The following is a 21842-nucleotide window of genomic DNA, read 5'->3' on the forward strand; positions in this document are numbered from 1 at the left end:
TTGGAAGAACAAATATTGTTAAACTGTCTATACTACCCAAAGCAATTTACACATTTAATCAATCTCTTTCAAAATACCACCAGCATTTTTCACAAAGCTAGAACAAACAATCCCAATATTTGTATGGAACTCCAAAAGACCCCAAATAGCCAAAGCAACCTTAAAAAAGAAACGTAAAGCTGGAGGCATCACAATTCTGGACTTCAAGTTATATTACAAAGCTACAGTGATCAAAATAATATGGTAGTGGCACAAAAACAGACACATAGATCAACAGAACAGAATAGAAAATCTGAAAATGGATCCACAACTGTATGGTCAATTAATCTTCCACAAAGCAAGAAAGAATATCCAATGGGAAAAGACAGTCTCTTCAAATTAATGGTGTTGGGAAAACTTGACAGCAACGTACAGAAGAATGAAACTGGACCACTTTTTTTACACCATACAAAAAAATAAATTCAAAATGGATTGACGACCTAAATGTGAGACTTGAAACCATCAAAATTCTAGAGTAGAATAAAGGTAGTAACCTCTTGACATCAGCTGTAGCAACTTATCCTGAGGGAAGGGAAACAAAAGCAAAGATAAACTACTGGGACTACATCAAAATAAAAAACTTGTGCACAATGAGGGAAACAATCAATAAAACTAAAAGGCAACCTATGGAATGGAAGAAGACATTTGCAAATGACATAGCCGACAAAAGGTTAGTATCCAAAATATCTAAAGAATTTATAAAACTCAACACCTGGGGTGCCTAGGTGGCTCAGTCGGTTAAGCATCCAACTTCAGCTCAGGTCATAATCTCACAGTTCGTGGGTTCGAGCCCCACATGGGACTCTGTGCTGACAGCTCAGAGCCTGGAGCCTGCTTTGGATTCTGTGTCTCCCTCTCTCTCTGCCCCTCACCTTCTCACACTCTGTCTCTCTCTCTCTGTTTCTCTCTCTCTCAAAAATTAATAAACATTAAAAAATATTTAAAAAAAAAACTCGACACCCAAAAAAGAAAGAATCCAATGTAAAAATGGACATAAATTGACATTCTTCCAAAGAAGACATCCAGATGGCTAACAGATACATGAAAAGATGCTCAACATCACTATCAAGGAAATACAAATCAAAACTATAATGAGAGATCACCTCACACTAGTCAGAATGGCTGAACTGAACAACACAAGAGACAGCAGGTGTTGACAAGGATGTGGAGACAGGGGAACCCTCTTACGCTGGTGGTGGGAATGCAAACAGGTGCAGCCACTCTGGAAAACTGTATGGAGGTTCCTCAAAAAGTTAAAAATAGAACTACCATATGATCGAGCAATTGCACCGCTAGGTATTTACCCAAAGAAGACAAAGGGATACATGATCCCTATGTTTATTGCAGCATTATTTAAAGTAGTCAAATTATGGAAACAGCCCAAGTATCTATCGACTAATGAATGGATAAAGAAGATATAGTATTTGTGTGTGTGTATATATATGTATATGTGTGTGTGTATATATATATATATATATATATATATAATGGAATATTACTCAGCCATAAAAGAGAATGAAATCTTGCCATTTGCAGTGACATGGATGGAGCTAGACAGTATTATGCTAAGTGAAACAAGTCAGTCAAAGAAAGACAAATCACATATGATTTCACTCATATGGAATTTAAGAAACAAAACAAATGAGCAAAGGAAAAGAAAGAAGAGAGAGGGAGACAAACCTGGAAACAGAACAAACTGACGGTTATCAGAGGGGAGGTAGGTAGGAAAATGGCTAAAATAAGTGATGGGGATTAAGGAGTGCACTTATGTGATGAGCTCCATTTGTTGTATGGAAGTGTGACTCACTGTATCATACATCTGAAACTAATATTATACTGTATGTTAATTAACTGAAATTCAAATAAAAACTTAAAACAAAATTGGGGTGCCTGGGTGGCTCAGTTGGTTAAGCATCCGACTTCAGCTCAGGTCATGATCTCACAGTTCACGAGTTTGGGCACCACATCAGGCTCTGTGCTGACAGCTTGGAACCTGGAGCCTGGTTCGGGTTCTATGTCTCCCTCTCTCTGTGCCCCACCCTCTCTCACTCTTTGTCTCTGTCTCTCTCAAAAATAAATAAAAACATTAAAAAAATTTTTTTTAACTTAAAAAAAATGGAAATGACCTAAAAAGTCCTAAAGGATCTGGTCTCCTACTTCCTCCCTCATTTCATCTCCTGTTTTTAAAGAAATGAAAAAATTTACTTACAACTATTTGCACAAAAGCTTATTTTAGAGTAAAACTGCAGGAAAGCAATTATTGCAGGAATAAGAAAAAGGGTTGCTACTCTAGCCTATATAAAAATATTACTGACATAAGTGAGGAAAGGACAAAGCTAATATAAAATCAATAAGGTTTCTTATGGTAACTGACAAACTCAGGAAATAATGATTTTAGGTAATAATAAAACTGGCCAGAGATTAGGTTGGGTACTATTAGTATTTCAAAATGCTTAACTCCTTAGACAAAAATCTACTTCATTTTTCATTCATATATAAATGTAAGAGTAGTAATAATAACCTGCTAGATATCTGAACCTTTTAAAATACATATAATCAGATTTGAGAAAGGTAAAGTTATTCTGTTTCAGACTCAGGGAAACCTCTTAGACTCTCCCCACAGATCCAGTCAGCTTAAACAAACTCTGCTGAGTGCAGTAAGGACTGGTATAAAAGGTATTTAAAGAATAGTATTCCTCTTGTAACTAATGTTTACAAAGTGAAGAAAAGATCTGTCAAAATTAATTAGACATTAAAGACACGCCTAATTGTCAATGACTACTCAAATGAAGACCTATAGTTAATCTACAGAAACCTGTATACAATTTATAAAAATCAATAGTCTAAAACATCCCAAAAACACATACATAGCACTTAGAAAACTTATGACCTCTTATTCAGAGCATAAATGGTTTCATCTGACTGTATTTTTAAATTAAGATTTTTAAATAATAGGGCACCTGACTGGCTCAGTCTGTTGAGCATGTGACATTTGATCTGGGGGTTGTGAGTTTGAGCCCCATATTGGGTGTAGAAATCACTTAAGAAATAAATAAAAATTGGAGCTCCCAGGTGGCTCAGTCAGTTAAGCGGCCGACTTCAGCTCAGGTCATAATCTCACAGTCTGTGAGTTCAATTCCCGTGTCAGGCTGTGTGCTGACAGCTCAGAGTCTGAAGCCTGCTTCCGATTCTGTGTCTTCCTCTCTCTCTGCCCCTTCTCTGCTTGCTCGCTCTCTCTCTCTCTCTCTCAAAAATAATAAACATTAAAAAAAAATTTTTAATAAAAAAAAAAGAAAAATTAAAATTAAAAAAAAAATGCATCTTTGGGGTGCCTGGCTGGCTCAGTCAGTGCAACGTGTGACTCCTGATCTCAGGGTTGTGAGTTTAAGCCCCACACTTGGGTGTAGGGATTTCTTAAAAATAAAATCTAAGGGAAAAAAAAGATTTTTAAATAACAGAAAAAAGAAATAAGCTCATTATTTGTTCAGAATATATAACTAAAGTGACTTAAAATAAATAGTAAACATTTACTGAAGGCTCTACAGTATGATTTCATTTAATGCTTGCGACAACTCTATCAACTATGTTTACAGGTAAGGAAAACTGCGGCACAAGAAGTAGAGGAGCTAAGTGGTAGGGCCAGAATTCCAACCTCGGTAATACGATTTCAGAGCCTTTCTGCTTAACCACTACACATTACCTTACTTGAATAAAGTCTCAAAATCACAAAAAACACTTTTCTGATCTTTCAAAATATGCTTCTGTTTATTTACATGTTTACTATAAAATTATCTTTAAGAAGTAGCTGATTGAGGGGTGCCTGGGTGGCTCAGTCGGTTGAGTGTCCAACTCTTGATTTCGGCTCAGGTCATGATCTCACAGTTCATGGGATCGAGCTCTGTGCTGGGTTCTGCACTGACAGTGTGGAGCCTGCTTGGGATTCTCTCTCCCCCTCTCTCTCTTTCTCTCTGCCTCTCCCCAGTTCACGTGCACTCCCTCTCTCTCTCTTAAATAAACATAAAAACAAAGTAGCTGACCAACAAATTAAAACAAAAGAGGCATAAATACAAGCTAATCAATATTATTTTAATATTCATCACCTCCAAAAGTAATTACCTCCAGTTGTTCCTTCTGGGTAAACCCTTTCATGCTTTTTCCTGAGGCGTGGCCAACGAAAGTCATCACTCTAATAACTGGCTGATGCTTTAAAAGCATTTCCGCAATTTCTTGAACACTATCTCGAAATGAAGAGAAGATCATAACTCTGGTCTCAGCACATTTCTTTTCAGAGGCATTTTGAGCTACATAACAAAAAAACACTCTCATTACAATTTTTTTTAAAAGCAATATACAAAAAGTATTTCAAAATACAACCCTGAAACTATATACTAATGAATGATAATTCTTTCAAAAAAGTAATTTAAAATGTCTTAAACCTTTGCTGGTTTCTTCCTACCTTCTCTAGTAATTTTAATGTTCTTGGCTCCCTACCTCTCATTGGCTATCATAATAATCCTAAACAAATCATTGGCTGTCATAATAATCCTAAACAAATCAAATAAAAATCCTAAACAAATCAAATAAACATTACCTGAATCCCTTTTAACCAGTACTTCAATTCATGCATGATGCCTGTTATTCACCTTTACTTTCTAAGTCAGAATCACAGAATTGTAGAGCTCCCACTGATTTCATAAATATTTCCTTTTCTTTTTGTTCACTAAAGGCACTTTCTTAATGCAGGCCATAGCATTCTGTCCCTGAATCTAAGATACTTGTAAATTCTCCAAGGTTAGGGGCACCTGGGGGCTCAGTCTGTTAGATGTCTGACTTGGGCTCAGGTCAGGATCTCACAGTCTGTGAGTTCAAGCCCTGCATCGGGCTCTCTGCTGTCAGTGCAGAGCCCAATTTGGATCCTCTGTCCCTCCTTCTCTATCTGCCTTTCCCCTGTTTGTGGTCTCTCCCTAAAATAAATAAATGTTAAAAAAAAATTTTTTTTTAATTCTCCAAGTCTAACTATAGAATATACCCTATAGTCAATCACAAAGCTGATCCCAGTATCTCTGTGCTTGGGAGGTAGTAGAATACACAGAATAATTACATGATCTTTGAGGGTGGGCCACTTAATTTTCTGGGTTATGTGAAACCGTGACAGTTAATCTTTTTAAGCTTTAATTTCTTCATATCTAAAATGAATTGAATATAAAGTATATAGACTTGCACAAAGCAACTGGTTAATAATTGAATGTTGTATGAGGTTTTTTTGTTATTTACTTTTAAGCTTGCTTAGGACTTTGACAATCCTTTTCTTTCTTAGGATTTATGTTAATCTTTATGTGTGTGCCATACACTAAGCATTTTATATATTAACTCATTTAGTCTTCATAAAAACTCTAAGAATTAAATGATTTAATATATATAAAGTTAATTCACAATACCTAAGGAAAAAGCAACAGCTGTTGCAAAGAAATTATTCTAGATAAACCTTCTTTGAATTACCATAGCATCAAGCCTCTACATCTGACCAACTTCTGACCAACTGCTACTTTCAATGCAAACCCTATCAGCTTCAACAGGCTTTGCAGCCAAAGTTCTACCTTCTTTCCACTGAAGACCCTCTACAAAAGACATCAATAACTTACATATTGCCAAATTCAATGGCCACTTTTTTTTTTAATTTATTACCTTTATTTATCTTAAGAGAGAGATAGAGTGTGAGCGGGGGAGGGGCAGAGAGAGAAGGAGACACAGAATGCAAAGCAAGTACCAGGCTCAGAGCTATCAGCACAGAGCCCGACGCGGAGCTTGAACCCACAAGCCATGAGATCATGACCTGAACCAAAGTCAGATGTTTAACTGACTGAGCCACCCAGGTGCCCCCAATGGTCACTTTTTAGTTCATTTTACCAACCTCTCAGCAGCATCTAACATAGTCCACTACTTCTCACTGAAATAGTCTCTTCCCTCAGCTTCTCTGCCATTCACTTGTTCAGTTTCTTTCTTAACCTCCTTTGTGGTGGTTTTTTGCTCTGTTTTTTTTTTAGGATTTTATCTTAAAGTAATCTCTACACCCAACATGGGGCTCAAACGCACTACCCTGAGATCAAGAGTCACATGATCCACCAACTGAGCCAGCCAGACATCCCCCCCAACTTTAAAAGGACTACATTCTAGGCCTTCTCTTGTCTCTAAACTGTATTCCCGGTAATGTGATAACCATTTCTGAAACTTTAAATATTACCTTTATGGTGAAGACTCCAAAATTTATTCATATATATGTAGAGAATATACATATTCTTTTTTTTTTTTTTAATTTTTCTTTTTCAACGTTTATTTATTTTTGGGACAGAGAGAGACAGAGCATGAACGGGGGAGGGGCAGAGAGAGAGGGAGACACAGAATCGGAAACAGGCTCCAGGCTCCGAGCCATCAGCCCAGAGCCTGACGCGGGGCTCGAACTCACGGACCGCGAGATCGTGACCTGGCTGAAGTCGGACGCTTAACCGACTGCGCCACCCAGGCGCCCGGAGAATATACATATTCTATAAAAATAGCCCAGATCATTCTTCTGAGATCCTGTTTCACTTAGTCAGTACTTACATATCTCTACCTACATATCTCAAAAGCATCTAAAAGTGCATGTTCTTTCTTCTGTATGCTGTTCCTAATTTTTTTTGTTCATACAATTACACACACACACACACAGGATTCCTTTTATTTTTCTTATATCCTATGTCCAATCTACCAGCAAATACTGTTGGCTCCAAATTCAAAGTATATGTAGAATCTATAACCACTCAGCACCTCCACTACTACCATCTTGGCACCAGCCACCATCATCTGGCATCTTCTTAAACATGACAATAGTCTCCTAAGATGCTAATGTTTACACTCTGCAAAAGCTACCACAGTTATCTTTTAAAAATGTAAGTCAGGGGTGCCTGGGTGGCTCAGCTGGTTAAGCATCTGACTTCGGCTCAGGTCATGATCTTGCAGTTCGTGAGTTCGAGCCCCGTGTCAGGCTCTGTGCTGACAGCTCAGAGCCTGGAGCCTGCTTTAGATTCTGTGTCTCCCTCTCTCTGCCATCCCGCACTCATGCTCTGTCTCTCACTCTAATACATAAATATTATAAAAAAAAAAAAAAAAATTAGAGGCACCTGGGTGGCTCAGTCAATTAAGTATCAGACTTCGGCTCAGGTCATGATCTTGTGTTCGTGAGTTCAAGCCCGACATCAGGTTCCCTGCTGTCATTGTGGAGCCTGCTATGAAACCTCTGTCCCTCTCTCTCTGCCCCTCTCACACTTGTGTGCTTTCTCTCAAAATAAACATTAAAAAAGAATGTCTTTAAAAATTAAATACATAAATACATAAATAAAATGTAAGTCAGAACACATCACTCTCCTGCTCTAAAGGTCCCTCTAACAGTTTCACAAAGCACAAACATTTGTAAAATAAAAACCAAAGCCTTGACTTGGCCTATAAGCTACCTCTCCAATCTTTGCCTATACCACTCTTTTTTTTTCTTTAATGTTTATTTATTTTTGAGAGAGAGAGACAGAACATGAACAGGGGAGGGGCAGAGAAAGACGGGGCACAGAGGATCCAAAGCAAGCTCTGCGCTGACAGCAAAATGCAGGGCTTGAACTCACCAACCGTGAGATCATGACCTGAGCTGAAGTCAGATGCTCAATCAACTGAGCCACCCAGGCACCAGGCCTGTACCACTCTTACACTACTCCAGCACATTGGTTTGTTTACTGATCCTCAATCATACCAAATACCCTATTGATTCAGGGACTTTGAATCTACTATTCTCTCTGCCTGATATGATCATCCCCCAGAAATACACAAGGCTTGCTACCTCACTTCCATCAGGTAATGACTCAAACATCACCCTAGAGATAAGCTTTCTCTAACACTCTATATAAAACAGCACTCCTCCATGACTATTTCCTTACCTGCCTTACTTCTCCCCACTATTATATATTGTTTTACTGTCTGCTTGCCTTCTATTGCCCCAGATTGACTTTTCTTTTTCATATAATACCTTATTCTTAGCATTCCCACCATGTCCCTTGTCCCACCCTCCCAAAATTTCTCAAAATCTTCTTTTTTACATTTATTATCCAGGGTAATTAAAAGCCCATCTTCCCCATAAAGTCAGAGTTTTAGCTCTTTCAGTAACTTTGTCTTGCCTTGAAGCTACTAAACATGACTTACTATTCCATGACTTGAAATGTTCAACTACAACTTCTTCTAACTTCTTTAACTTTGGATGACTATAGACAAAATTTTTATCTTTATCTCCTGCAAAACAAAAACCAAAAAATCATTCTATATTTTCTATATTCAATTAATGTATTTTAATTATCCTTTTCAAAATAGATTTGTTAAATCTTACTTTTTTTCTGTTCATTTAAATACTAAGTAGCATCTAGGTAGCACATAAGCCCTACTATAAAATAAACTTTGAATTTTTATTATAATTTCATTCTGAAAGAGAATCCAGATGATATTAGAAGCAAAGTAGATGGGAAAAATAGGTTTTGAATTAAGCTTTAAATCAGTTTTTGGTAGTTCAAAGAATTTTCACTAACAGTAACAACTACTACCATCTATTTAAAGTTTATAACCTTGAATATATACTTATCCTAACTTAAAGAATAAAATCTTTAAGCATTTAACAGATCCACTGCCACAGAAATAAAAGTGATTATAGATAATTTGGATCAATGAAGCCTAATTTCAAAATTAATCTGATAAAGAAATAATATAAAGTTTTAAAAGAAAAACCAGACCTTTTTGGATAGTAGAAGAGCCACTTGCTGAAGTACCACGTGTATGTGCAAACATGCACTCTAGATGATTATAGAGTTTCATGAAGTCTTCATTTCGGCTAAGTTCATTTTTTGCCCGAGTCATTCCTTCAGAAATTAAGTAAAGATTTTCCAAATTAACAAATAAGTTAATCAAATTTATTATTCATTAAAAAGAAATTAGGGGCCCCCGGGGTGGCTCAGTCAGTTGAGCATCAAACTCTTAATTTCGGCTCATGTCATGATCTCATGGTTCATGAGTTCAATCCCCACAGCGGGCTCGACACTCAAGGTGCAGAGCCTGCTTAGGATTCTCTCTCCCTCTCTCTGCCTCTCCCCAGCCCCTCTCTGAAAATAAATAAATACAGCTTTAAAAAATAATAAAATAAAAAATAAAAGAAATTAAACTTTAGCCATGAATACAAATTTTTCTAATTTAAACATAAAAACCAGCAACTGTTTTCAGTTCCACAGTCACATATGTATTAAATGGCTTGCTTTTTACTACCAATTTATCAAAAACAAAAAAACAGTCATTTGTTACATAACTATTACATTGCTTTTTGTTTGTTTTGTTTTGTTTTGTTAAATAATCTCTATGCCCAAAGTAGGGTTTGAATTCATGACCCCAAGATCAAAAGCTGCATATTCTACTGAGTCAGCCAGGCACCCCTATTTTATTGCTTTTTAAAATAAAGCATTTTGGATGCACCTAGGTGGCTCAGTGGGTTAAGCATCCAACTCCTGACTTCAGCTCAGGTCATGACCTCACAGTTTGTGAGATTGAGACCCATGTTGAGCTCTGCACTGAGCATGAAGCCCGCTTGGGATTCTCTCTCTCCCCTCTTCTGTCCCTCCCCTGCTCATACTCCCTCTCTTTCAAATAAATAAATAAACATTTAAAATAAATAAATAAAGCATTTAAAAATTTTTTTTAATTTTATTTTTGAGAGAGACAGAGCGTGAGTGGGAGAGGGGCAGAGAGAGTGGGAGACACAGAATCCAAAGCAGGCTCCAGGCTGTCAGCACAGAACCCAATGTGGGGCTCGAACTCATGAGATGGGAGATCATGACCTGAGCTAAAGTCAGATGCTCAACCAACTGAGCCACCCAGGCACCCCTAAAATAAAGCATTTTTAAGTAACCCAAGTGTTCAATATATCTTTAACCAAAATAATAACATGTCATTATTCCTTTAAATAATTTAATATAATTTACCTTTAGTTCCATCCATAATTCCACAAAGAAAGAAATATAATGATCTCATTCCCATTTGCTGCAATAATTCATAACCATGATATAAACTAATACAAATAGCAAACTCTCCCTCGATAATGCCTTGTTGTATTCCCTAGAAAAACAAGCACAGACCAAATTTAACCAAAGGAAGAAATAAAGGTACATGTTCTGTGTAGAATTTACTGCTCTATTGAAGGTCTACCTATAGAATATCATAGGACCTTGCTTTGGAAAGGGGCCAGTGTATTTTCCACATAAAATCTGTGCCTTTATTTTTTTTAATTCAATACGAAACTTACACTTTAAAGAGAATAAGTGAAGGAGAGAAATATTTATCATATACTGTTTCTCATTACAGGTAAATTATTAGCAGTATGTATATTCATTTGTTCCTTCAAAACTATTTAACATATCAAGCATGGAGATAGATATTTGGGATATAATGGAAAATAAGTCACATATTGGCCTATCCTCATAAATGTTACTGGCACCAGAACAGAATTTAATCAGACAGTTTAACACTAACATTTAACACCACACATACATACTGTAGTAACATGTGACACTGTCTTAGCACCAGACACTGTTCTAAGCACATCACTTACACAAACTCACTTAATCTCAACACCTGGGAGGTAGGTATTATGGTTATGCCCATTTTATAGATGAGGAAACTGTAGAGCCAGTATTGGAATCCACAAACTCTGGCTCAGGGTACTTGTGCTTTTAACCACTACTCTCAAGGAAAAGTGAAATACGTATTCCTTTAATGAGAACATACAGCAGGTGTAACTATGTAATAGGGTAAGAGAGACCACTGAAAATAGATTTTTATTATTTTCCTTTATTCAAGATAACTATTATTCTGGACCTTACATTCCTAGTAGCATTTAAGATCAGTAAATAGTAATAGCCATTTTAAATGTTCACAGCATAGTGATAAATGCCCTAAAATGGCACCCCAATTACCTGAAAGGGTAAAACCCTGTCTCTACAAAATACAAACTCTCATTAGTGAGATCCAAGTTCAACAGGTTCAGATTTAGTACTTAAAATTTAAATGAACCTTTAACTCCTAGCAGAAATTTAAACACATCCTATTAAAGTTTAGTATAATATAATGTAATTTTACAGAAAAGTTTCCCTTAGTGGTTCTCCAGATACTATGAGATAAAAATCAGTATTTCTCGGTTTAATATTTAAAACCATTCTTGTGTGCACACAACCTAGACTATCATATCTGACTTCCTCAATCTTTTACCTCAGCCACAATGGCTAGTTCACTGACTCCTTCATACCATCATTCAATGCCTCTGTTCTTTTGCACATGCATTACCTCTCAGTTCAAAGAATGACTCAGTGCCTTTTTGTATTTGTGAGTATCTCTTCTAACTTTGGACCTAGCTTGATGGGTATGTTCCTATCCATCTAATTTTTTCCTAAGAAGATTAGAAATAAGAAACTTACTATGATGCTCTAGGTCTAAAAGTTAGTTAGAATCTACCCTCTCATAGCACTTTGATTTTGCAACACAGAAATGAACTAAAATACCAGTCTTTATTAAAAGTTAGAAGATAAAATTAACTTAATTCAAAGCATTAAGGTGCATTCTTGCTAGATTTTTTTCATGCTTTTATGAACTACATAAATCATATCAGAATTCTTGATGAGCTAATATATACCAAGAAAACAACCATTATTTACATTTTATCATAGCACTAAAACTTAATCTCTTCAAAATTAATTTAAAAATACCTACCACAATATTTGGAGATGGGTTTTTCCTAAACTGATCTCTTGCCAAAATTATCTGGTATTTTGTTAGATTAGGGATATCCCTTCTCATCAAAACATTCCTCTGAATCAAAGAACTGGCAAATGCTTCCAAAACCTGAAAATTTCAATGAAATTTAGTTTAAGCTTAATTTTTCAAGGGGTGCCTGGGTGGCTCAGTTAGTTAAGCGTCTGACTTCAGCTCAGGTCATGAGCTCACAGGTGGGTTCGAGCCCCATATCAGGCTCTGTGTTGACAGCTTGGAGCTTGCTTCGGATTCTGTGTCTCCCATTCTCTCTGTTCCTCCCCTGCTCATGTGCTCTGTCTCTCTCAGAAATAAACATTAAAAAAATAAAGTCTTTTCTCAAATATAATCATTTCCTCACACATATTAAAATAGAAGTCATATATTAAATGAAGTTTGTCTTACGTTTTGAAGTAAACACAGCAAAATAACAAAACTTAAGAGTACTTAACATTTATCCCCAGAAAACATCCATATGAAAGTCAGCATAACCAATTACTAGATCCAACTATAATTTAAGAACATATATGTTGGGGTGCCTAGGTGGCTCAGTCGGTTGAGTGTCCGACTTCAGCTCAGGTCATGATGTCACAGTCGGTGAGTTCAAGCCCCATGTCAGGCTCTGTGCTGACAGCTCAGAACCTGGAGCCTGCTTCAGATTCTGTGTCTCCCTCTCTCTCTGCCCCTCTCTTGCTTTCTCCTTCTCTCAAAAATAAGCATTAAAACTTTTTTTTTTTAAATAACAAGACATACATGTTTATCTGTGTATTTCTTAAGTCCCTTTCCTCCCCAACCCACACACACTATAATCTAAGCACAATTAATGGAGGACTTTTAATTTCTCACTGATGCATCTCAATATGAAGAACAAAGTCTGGCATATAGGTAAATATTTGCAGTCTGGCTGACTAAATCAAAATCCCTTGAGTACATTCAATGTGATTTGTTGATTCATTCTTTGAAGAAATATTTATTAAGCACCTAGTATATGTCAAGCATTGTCCTAACGGCTGAGAATTTGTAGCTGAGACAAATGAAGTCACTACTTTCATAAAAACGTATATCCGATGAAAGGAAGCAAAGAATAAAGAGTGAACAAAGAGATAAACGTACAAGAACCTAAAACACAGTAATACTATAGTTTTTGAGGGAAAGGTAAACAAAGATAGTCTCTCTGAAGAGGTACTATTGGAACCGACATCTGAATGCTGACAGGTTTTGAGGAAAGAGCCAGAGGAAACAGCATTCGAAAGGTCCTGATGCAGGAATGAGTTTGACGGCAGAGGGAAGGAAAACAGAGACTTCCCGATGAAGACCTACTACAACAATACAGTTGTATAACAGTTTAAACTTTTGCCTAATTCATATTTCCTAAAATAGGGCAATTTAGTAGAGTTTTATTTTTCCTCCCTTCCAGTTTTGCTGATCATAATACCTACAGAAGTACTCTAAAAATATCAATAAAATTAAATGCCTACTATATGTGTTTATAAAAATTATAATTTTTAGATCCTTATAAATGCAATGATTTTAATCATGAGAAAACGTATTAGTATTAAGGAAGTGATTATTACGTCAAAATAAAAAGCTTCCGGGAGCTCCTGGCTGGCTCAGTTGGTATAGCATGCAACTCTTGATCTTGGGGTCGTGAGTTCAAGCCACATGTTGGGTGAAGAGTTTACTTTAAAAAAATAAATTGGGGCACATGGGTGGCTCAGTCGGTTAAGCATCCGACTTCGGCTTAGGTCATGATCTCGCAGTTTCTGAGTTTGAGCCCTGCGTTGGACTCTGTGCTGACAGCTCGGAGCCTGAAGTCTGCTTCAGATTGTGTGCCTCCTTCTCTCTCTGCCCCTCCCCCACTTGTGCTCTGTCTCTATCAAAAATAAATAAATGTAAAAAAAGTAAAAAAAAAAAAAAATTAATAAAGTAAATAAATAAATAGGCATTGCAAAGGAAACCATAGTCAATGATATAGTAACATCGCATGGTGACAGATGGTAGTTACGATTGTGATGAGCATAGCAAAACATATAAACTTGACAAATCACTATTTTGTACACCTGAAACTACTGCAACATTTCATGACAACTATATTTAAATAATTTTTTTTTTTTAATTAAAAAGGAGATGAGCGACACCTGAGTGGCTTAGTCAGTTAAGTGCTGGATTCTGAATTTTGGCTCAGGTTGTTAGTTCGAATACCCTGCTTGGTTTTCTGTCTCTCTCTCTGACCTTCCCCCACCCTCAAAAATAAATAAATATTTTTTTTAAGTTAAAATTTAAAAAAAGAGATGATTACTTGAAATTCTTTGCCATATCTTAAATTAGTAATGCTTCAAATTTGTTACAATTTAAAAATATTAACCATAATCCTATAGAGCTTTTCTTTAAAAAGAATTATTAAAGGTTAAATGATAAATGAATATTTTGGTTATCTATTTCTGCATTACAAAGTACTTCAAAACATAATAAATTAAAACAACTGGGGCACATGAGTGACTCAGTTGGTTAAGCGTCTGATTTTTGGTTTCAGCTCAAGTCATGACCTCACATTTCATGAGTTCAAGCCTTGTGTTGAGCTCTGTGCTGACAGTGTGGAGCCTGCTTGGGATTCTCTCTCTCCCTCTCTGTCTCTCCTCAGCTTATGTGCATGCATGCTTTCTCTCAAAATAAATAAATTAAAAACTTAAAAAAACAAACTCAATTAAAAAAACATTTACTCACGATTCTAATTCTTCAGATAAGAATTCAAGCAGTAATGCTAAGTTCGTGTCAGTTAAGCTTCCAACTCTTGATTTTGGCTCAGGTCATGATCTCACGGTTCATGGGATAGAGCCCCATGTCGGGCTCTATTCTGGTGGTGAGGAGCCTCCTTGGGATTCTCTCCCCCACACCCCTGGCCCTCGTCAAATAAATAAATAAAACTTAAAAAAAAAAAAAAAAGAATTCACTAAGTGCTCAGGTCAAGACACCACAGTAACAATGAGCACACCTAACACACAGATCTTGGTTTGAAAATACCAATCTCCCATAAAAGGAACAAGAATTTCCTGGAGAAATGGTCCATTCCATGGCTGGGACACAAGAAAAACTTAATGAGCATGAAACATCTTGTGATGCCAGAAAGTTAAGCATTAAAAAAAACAAAAAGGCACAAGCCCAAAAACCACAAGGAGCTCTAAATGGCCAAAGCTGAAGCAATATGAGCAACAAAATTAATAATGACAGTATTAAATTGTAGTGCATAGAAAAAAATAAATACCTATTAGTCTATATTGATACAAAGAACTGAATTAGTAAATGAAGGAGAAGAAACAGGTCTTCATTATATAAGAATTCAAGTTGACAACATGAAAGAATGAGGAAAAGGAGAAACCGTGATTATGCAAACAGAAATAACTGTAGCAGGCAAGAACCATTATTGCATGCTAAAATTGGAGGGCACAGGCAAAAACCTCTTTGATCTTGGCCACGGCAACTTCTTACTCAACATATCTCTGAAGGCAAGAGAAACAAAAGCAAAAATGAACTACTGGGACCTCATCAAAATAAAAAGCTTTTGCACAGCAAAGGAAACAATCAGCAAAACTAAAAGGCAAACGGAAGAATGGGAGAAGATATTTGCAAACGACATATCAGACAAAGGGTTAGTATCCAAAATCTGTAAAGAAATTATCAAACTCAACATCCAAAAAACAAATAATCCAGTGAAGAAATGGGCGAAAGACATGAATAGACACTTCTCCAAGGAAGACATCCAGATGGCCAACCGACACATGAAAAATGCTCAACATCACTCATCATCAGGGAAATACAAATCAAAACCACAATGAGATACCACCTTACACCTGTCAGAACAGCTAACATTAACAACTCAGGCAACAGATGCTGGCAAGGATGCAGAGAAAGAGGATCTCTTTTGCATTCTTGGTGGCAATGCAAGCTGGTGCAGCCACTCTGGAAAACAGTACGGAGGTTCCTCAAAAAACTAAAAATAGAACTACCCCATGACCTAGCAAATGCACTACTAGGCATTCATCCACGGGATACAAGTGTGCTGTTTCAAAGGGACACATGCACCCCCATGTTTATAGCAGCACTATCAACAACAGCCAAAGTATGGAAAGAACCCAAATGCCCCATCAATGGATGAATGGATAAAGAAGATGTGGTATATATATACAATGGAGTATTACTCAGCAATCAAAAAGAATGAAATCTTGCCATTTGCAACTATGTGGATGGTACTGTAGGGTATTACGCTAAGTGAAATCAGTCAGAGAAAGACAAAAATCATGACTTCACTCATATGAGGACCTTAAGAGACAAAACAGATGAACATAAGGGAAGGGAAACAAAAATAATAAAAAAACAGAGAGGGGGACAAAACAGAAGAGAATCATAAATATGGAGAACAAACTGAGGGTTGCTAGAGGGGTTGTGGGAGGGCGTATGGGCTAAATGGGTAAGGGACATTAAGGAATCTACTTTTGAAATCACTGTTTCACTATATGCTAACTAATTTGGATGCAAATTTTAAAAAATTTAAAAAAAAATTATATAAATAAAATAAAATAGGCCAAAGTATGTTGAGAAATAGGACTTTCAAGTAGTCTCACAGTATCTCCCCAATGGAAAACTCTATACTATTTGTGCATATTTCCTGAAAATCTAAAACTAATGTAAAATAAAATGTCAAAAGTCAAAAATTCTGTCAGGGCACTGCAGGGACAGCTAATCTCTGCTCTTTGATGTCTAGAGCCTCAAATAGCTGGAGGTTAAGGGTTAACATACCTCGACTGGGGCCATATGTCTATGCCTTCGATTCTAGCTATCTACTGTTTCCTCATTTCTCCTGAACATGGCTTAGCTGAGTTTCATCATGGCTTACTTAGGGTTTATCACATTCTGCTGGTGAAAGTGAGTCACAGAGCCAGTCTAGATTGAGGGAAAAGGAAATGCATCTTCTCTCTCCATGGGAGGAGTGTGAAAAATTTGCAGGCATCTTTAATCCATAACAATGAAGATATGAAAACAAAATGTTCTCTTAGCATGACACTAATTATGAACTATAGAAAAAGAATGTGTTACCTCAAATTTTTCCCATTGGATGTGATGACTGTCTAGGCAATTTCTCAATCACTGTAATACTGACAATTGGCCCAGATAATTCTTTGTGGTTGGAGGTCTATCCTGTTCGTTACAGATGTTAAGCAGCATTCTTAGTCTCTACATATTGGGTTCTACTAGCAACTGTACTCTACCCTTTCCAGTTATGACAACCAAAACTGTGTCAAGACTGCCAAATGTCACCAGGTGGGCAAAACTGCCTCCAGCTGAGAATCATTGCTGTATAAGAGACCCAGGAAGAAAATACTGAAAATATATTTTCTTATAAAGAAGCTTCTGTTTACATCTGGACATGTATTCTAAGTGTGTTCACTACATGAAAATTCAGTGAGCTATACACTTAGGTTTTCTATGCTCTGCTATTTATATGCATGTGTGTGTGTGTTTTAATAGGTGTATTTTATTTTTTTTTATTTTTTTTTTTTTTAATTTTTTTTTCAACGTTTATTTTTGGGACAGAGACAGAGCATGAATGGGGGAGGGGCAGAGAGAGAGGGAGACACAGAATCGGAAACAGGCTCCAGGCTCTGAGCCATCAGCCCAGAGCCCGACGCGGGGCTCGAACTCACGGACCGCGAGATCGTGACCTGGCTGAAGTCGGACGCTTAACCGACTGCGCCACCCAGGCGCCCCTTAATAGGTGTATTTTAAAAAATAAGGTTGGGGGTGCCTGGGTGGCTCAGTCGGTTGAGCGTCCAACTTCGGCTCAGGTCATGATCTCACAGCTCGTGAGTTCGAGCCCCGCGTTGGGCGCTGTGCTGACAGCTCAGAGCCTGGAGCTTGCTTCTGCTTCTGTGTCTCCCTCTCTCTCCGCCCCTAACCCACTCACATTCTGTCTCTGTCTCTCTCAAAAATAAATAAACAGGGGCGCCTGGGTGGCGCAGTCGGTTAAGCGTCCGACTTCAGCCAGGTCATGATCTCGCGGTCCACGAGTTCGAGCCCCGCGTCAGGCTCTGGGCTGATGGCTCAGAGCCTGGAGCCTGTTTCCGATTCTGTGTCTCCCTCTCTCTCTGCCCCTCCCCCGTTCATGCTCTGTCTCTCTCTGTCCCAAAAATAAATAAACGTTGAAAAAAAAAATTTTTTTAAATAAATAAATAAACATACATTAAAAAAAAACAATTTTTTAAATAAATAAATAAATAAATAATAAAAAATAAGGTTGTTATTGGCTTGTAGAAATGGTCCATCATTTTATATTTCTTCTTTAACTAATAGTAACTAACAAAACAGGGTACTCATTCCAAAAATATTAATTTCAAAGAATATTTCAAATACTAATAATATAAAATGATATAAATATGTAATATGCTCACACCAGATTCTAAAAAATAAAATACATTATCAGTTCATTCATCAAAACCCTGAATTGTGATACAAATGTCTTACCTGGATATATGCCTTTTGGATGGCTACAAGTTCTTCACCAAGGGGAACAACTAGCTTTTCAACTCGTCTTTCATGAGAGTATGGCAAAATATCTGGAGAATCTTCAGAACGAAGTTCTATCTGCCCAATTCGTAGGTTAGTAATAACCTGTTGAACAGCCTACACAAAATCAAGTACGATTATAATTATATTACATGTTAAATTTTTAGTTTAGGCTACCAACAAAAATAAAATAGTGGTAAAATTCATATTAAACCTTTTTTAAACTATAATAGTGGTACAATAGGAGGATAAGGCTTTGAAACATCTTTCATGCAGCCTTTCCAGCCAAGCATCTAAAAAATAAGAATATTAGTAAACATCCAATAAGCTCCTCAAACATATTTTGCACCTTTCAATGGGAGTGATATATTCCTTCATCTACATCTTATGAAGACTCAGACAAAACAGAAGCTTTAGATTAGCAAATAAATCACCAAAACATTATGTAACATAGTCAATTTTAGAGTCAGAACTACAACCCAGATTTCCTTGTTTTCTGGCAAACACTTTTGTCCAATGGTGTGTGTGTGTGTGTGTGTGTGTGTGTGTGTGTGTGTAGAACAGAGAAGTCTTGTTACTATTAAATGACACAAACATATCTTAGAAGTACTTTACAAATTGACTTGTTAAGAAATTGAGGGGATAGGGTATATGCTACACTAAATCAATTATTGATAAATTAGAATATTTTCCAGTATATATAATATGAATATATTTCTGGATATACTGTACTTCTAAATTTTCTTCACTGAAAGCTTATACAAAAGTTGAATTGTAATTTCAGGGAACTGGAGCAAAAACATAAATTCAAATACTGACAGTGTGATCAAAGTTGAAAGAAAGGGGCACCTGCGTGCCTCAGTCGGTTAAGAGAATCTTGATTTCAGCTCAGGTCATGATCTCACAGTTAGTGAGATCGAGCCCTAGCACAGCACAGAGCCTGCCTAGGATTCTCTCTCCCCCTTTCCCTGCCCCTCCCCTGGTAGTGCTCACGCACACACACTCTCTATCTCCATCGCAAAATAAATAAATAATTTTTTTTTTAAAGTTCAAAGAAACTTAAAGACTCCACCAAAAAAACTTAGAATAAATGAATTCAATAAAGTTGCAGGATACAAAATTATTATACAGAAATCTGTTCCATTTCTATAGACTAGTAACAAAGAAGTAGAGAGAGAAATGAAGAAAACTCAATTTACAACTGCACCCAAAAGAATAAAATACCTAGAAATAAATGTAACCAAAGAGGTGAAAGACCTATTGCAGCATTATGTACAATAGCCAAGATATGAAAGCAACCCAATTGTACCTCAATAAATATGTGAGATACCTCACATACATGTGATATATATATACATATATATGTGTGTGTATGTTACACTCACACACACACACACTGATTATACAGCCATAAAAAATGAAATCATGCCATTTGTGACAACATAGATGGACATTAATATGCTAAGTGAAATAAGTCAGAAAAAAACAAATGCCATATTATTTCACTTATATGTGGAATCTAAAAATCAAAACAAACAAACAAGACTCTTAAATATAGAAAATAAACTGGTGATTGCCAGAGAAGAGGTGAGTGGGGGAATAGGCAAAATAAGTGAAGTACAAACTTCCAGTCATAAAATTAGTTACAGAGATGAAAAGCACAGCATAGAGAATATAGTCAATAATACTGTAATAATGTTATACAGTGACAAATTGTGACTTTAATTATTGTGGTGAGCACTGAGTAATGTATAGAATTGTCAAGTCACTAATGTGGGACACCTGAAACTAACATAACATGTCAACTATACCTCAATGATAATTTTTTTTCAAAAAAGAATTGAAAGAAAGAATAAATGAACCAATGTGGGGGTGGGGGGCAGTGGGGAGAATCTGAAAGTGTCTAGAAATTAAGAGCTTTATTTTTATTTTAATGTTTATTTATTCTTGAGACAGAGCAAGAGAGACAGTGGGAGAGGGGAGAGAGACAGAGGGAGACAGAAGATCTGAAGTGGACTTCAAGCTGATAGCAGAGAGTTTGATGCGGAGCTCGAATTCATGAATCATGAGATCATGACCTGAGCCAAAGTCAGATGCTTTACTGACTGAGCCACCTGGGCGTCCCAAGAGCTTTTTTTTTAAAGCTAGAAAAGCCTCATAAGTTTTCAAAAAAACAAACAAAATATAATTGCATATATATATTAGTTTTTAAGTAAGGTCTACCCCCAATGTGGGCCTTGAGCTTACAATCCTGAGATCATGAGTCATACGCATTACTGACTGAGCCAGCCAGGTGCCCCAAACTAAATATAATTTCAAATTATATTTTTATAAATGTATTATATAAATTTATATAATATCAATTTAACAAATCATATAAAATCAATTTAACAAATTTATATATTATCAAATTATATAAATATAATTTCAAATAAAAAATACTCTAGAACAAGAATATCTTAATCATCTTTGTATTCACATGTGGTACAATACATAATATAGTACACTACAGTTACTGAGGGTCCACATAATCTGCAGAATTATGACCATTTTATAAAACTGAGTAAGACATTAATATTTTAACATTTATTCATTTTTGAGAGTGAGAGAGACAGAGCATGAGCAGGAGAGGGGCAGAGAGAGAGAGGGAGACACAGAATCCGAAGCAGGCTCCAGGCTCTGAGCTGTCAGCACAGAGCCCAATGCGGGGCTCGAACTCATGGAACGCAAGATCATGACCTGAGCCGAAGTCGGACACTCAACCGACTGAGCCACCCAGGCGCCCCAAGACATTAATATTTTTAATCATTCAATAAATATTTGAATGACTCCCACAGGCCAGGCATTGGGTTGATAATACAGCTATGACCAAGATAGACATAATCTCTATAATCATATAGCTACTATTTTCACGCGGGAAAAAGACAACAAATGAATAAGTAAAAGAATGACATATTATGATTAAGAACAAACACACACACACACAAGAGGAAATCACAACATAGGGAGAGCTAACTTTTGATAGCTTAGTGTGAAACTTTTTGAAGTGTAACATTTCAGCAAAGACTTGAAAGATGACAAAAACCATCAAGCATGGGGGCACCTGACCTGGGTGGCTCAGTCAGTTAAGAGTCCAACTTCAGCTCAGGTCATGATTTCTCAGTTCATGAGTTCAAGCCCTGCATCAGGCTCTCTTCTCTGTCAGCAGAGAGCCTGCTTCAGATCCTCTGTTTCCCTCTCTCTCTGCCCTTCCCCCTGCCCCCCCCCCCGCCCCCACCGGTTCTCTTTTTCTTTCCCAAAATAAATAAATAAACTTAAAAAATAATAAAAAATAAATAAAAACCATCAAGCATGTTTAAAGAGATTGGGGTAAGATCAGAGACAGTACAGAA

The 21842-nt window shown here is 36.7% G+C and overlaps 1 protein-coding gene across 2 annotated transcripts in view; it reads right to left on the reverse strand.

The window, feature by feature from the left end:
• FANCM (FA complementation group M) overlaps positions 1-21842 on the reverse strand; it is a 65398-nt gene that overhangs the window by 37312 nt on the left and 6244 nt on the right. For both annotated transcript variants that reach the window (XM_086709830.1, XM_086709828.1), the window contains exons 4-9: positions 18409-18567; positions 11854-11985; positions 10074-10206; positions 8838-8963; positions 8260-8343; positions 4156-4340 (exon numbers count right to left, since the gene is read on the reverse strand). In XM_086709830.1, coding sequence (XP_086565956.1) covers positions 4156-4340; positions 8260-8343; positions 8838-8963; positions 10074-10206; positions 11854-11985; positions 18409-18567 — 819 coding nt within the window. The remainder of the gene's footprint in view (positions 1-4155; positions 4341-8259; positions 8344-8837; positions 8964-10073; positions 10207-11853; positions 11986-18408; positions 18568-21842) is intronic.

Source organism: Puma concolor, chromosome B3 (genome assembly GCF_028749965.1).
Source record: "Puma concolor isolate L17-30 chromosome B3, mPumCon1.1.hap2, whole genome shotgun sequence".
Classification (NCBI taxonomy): Eukaryota; Metazoa; Chordata; class Mammalia; order Carnivora; family Felidae; genus Puma; species Puma concolor.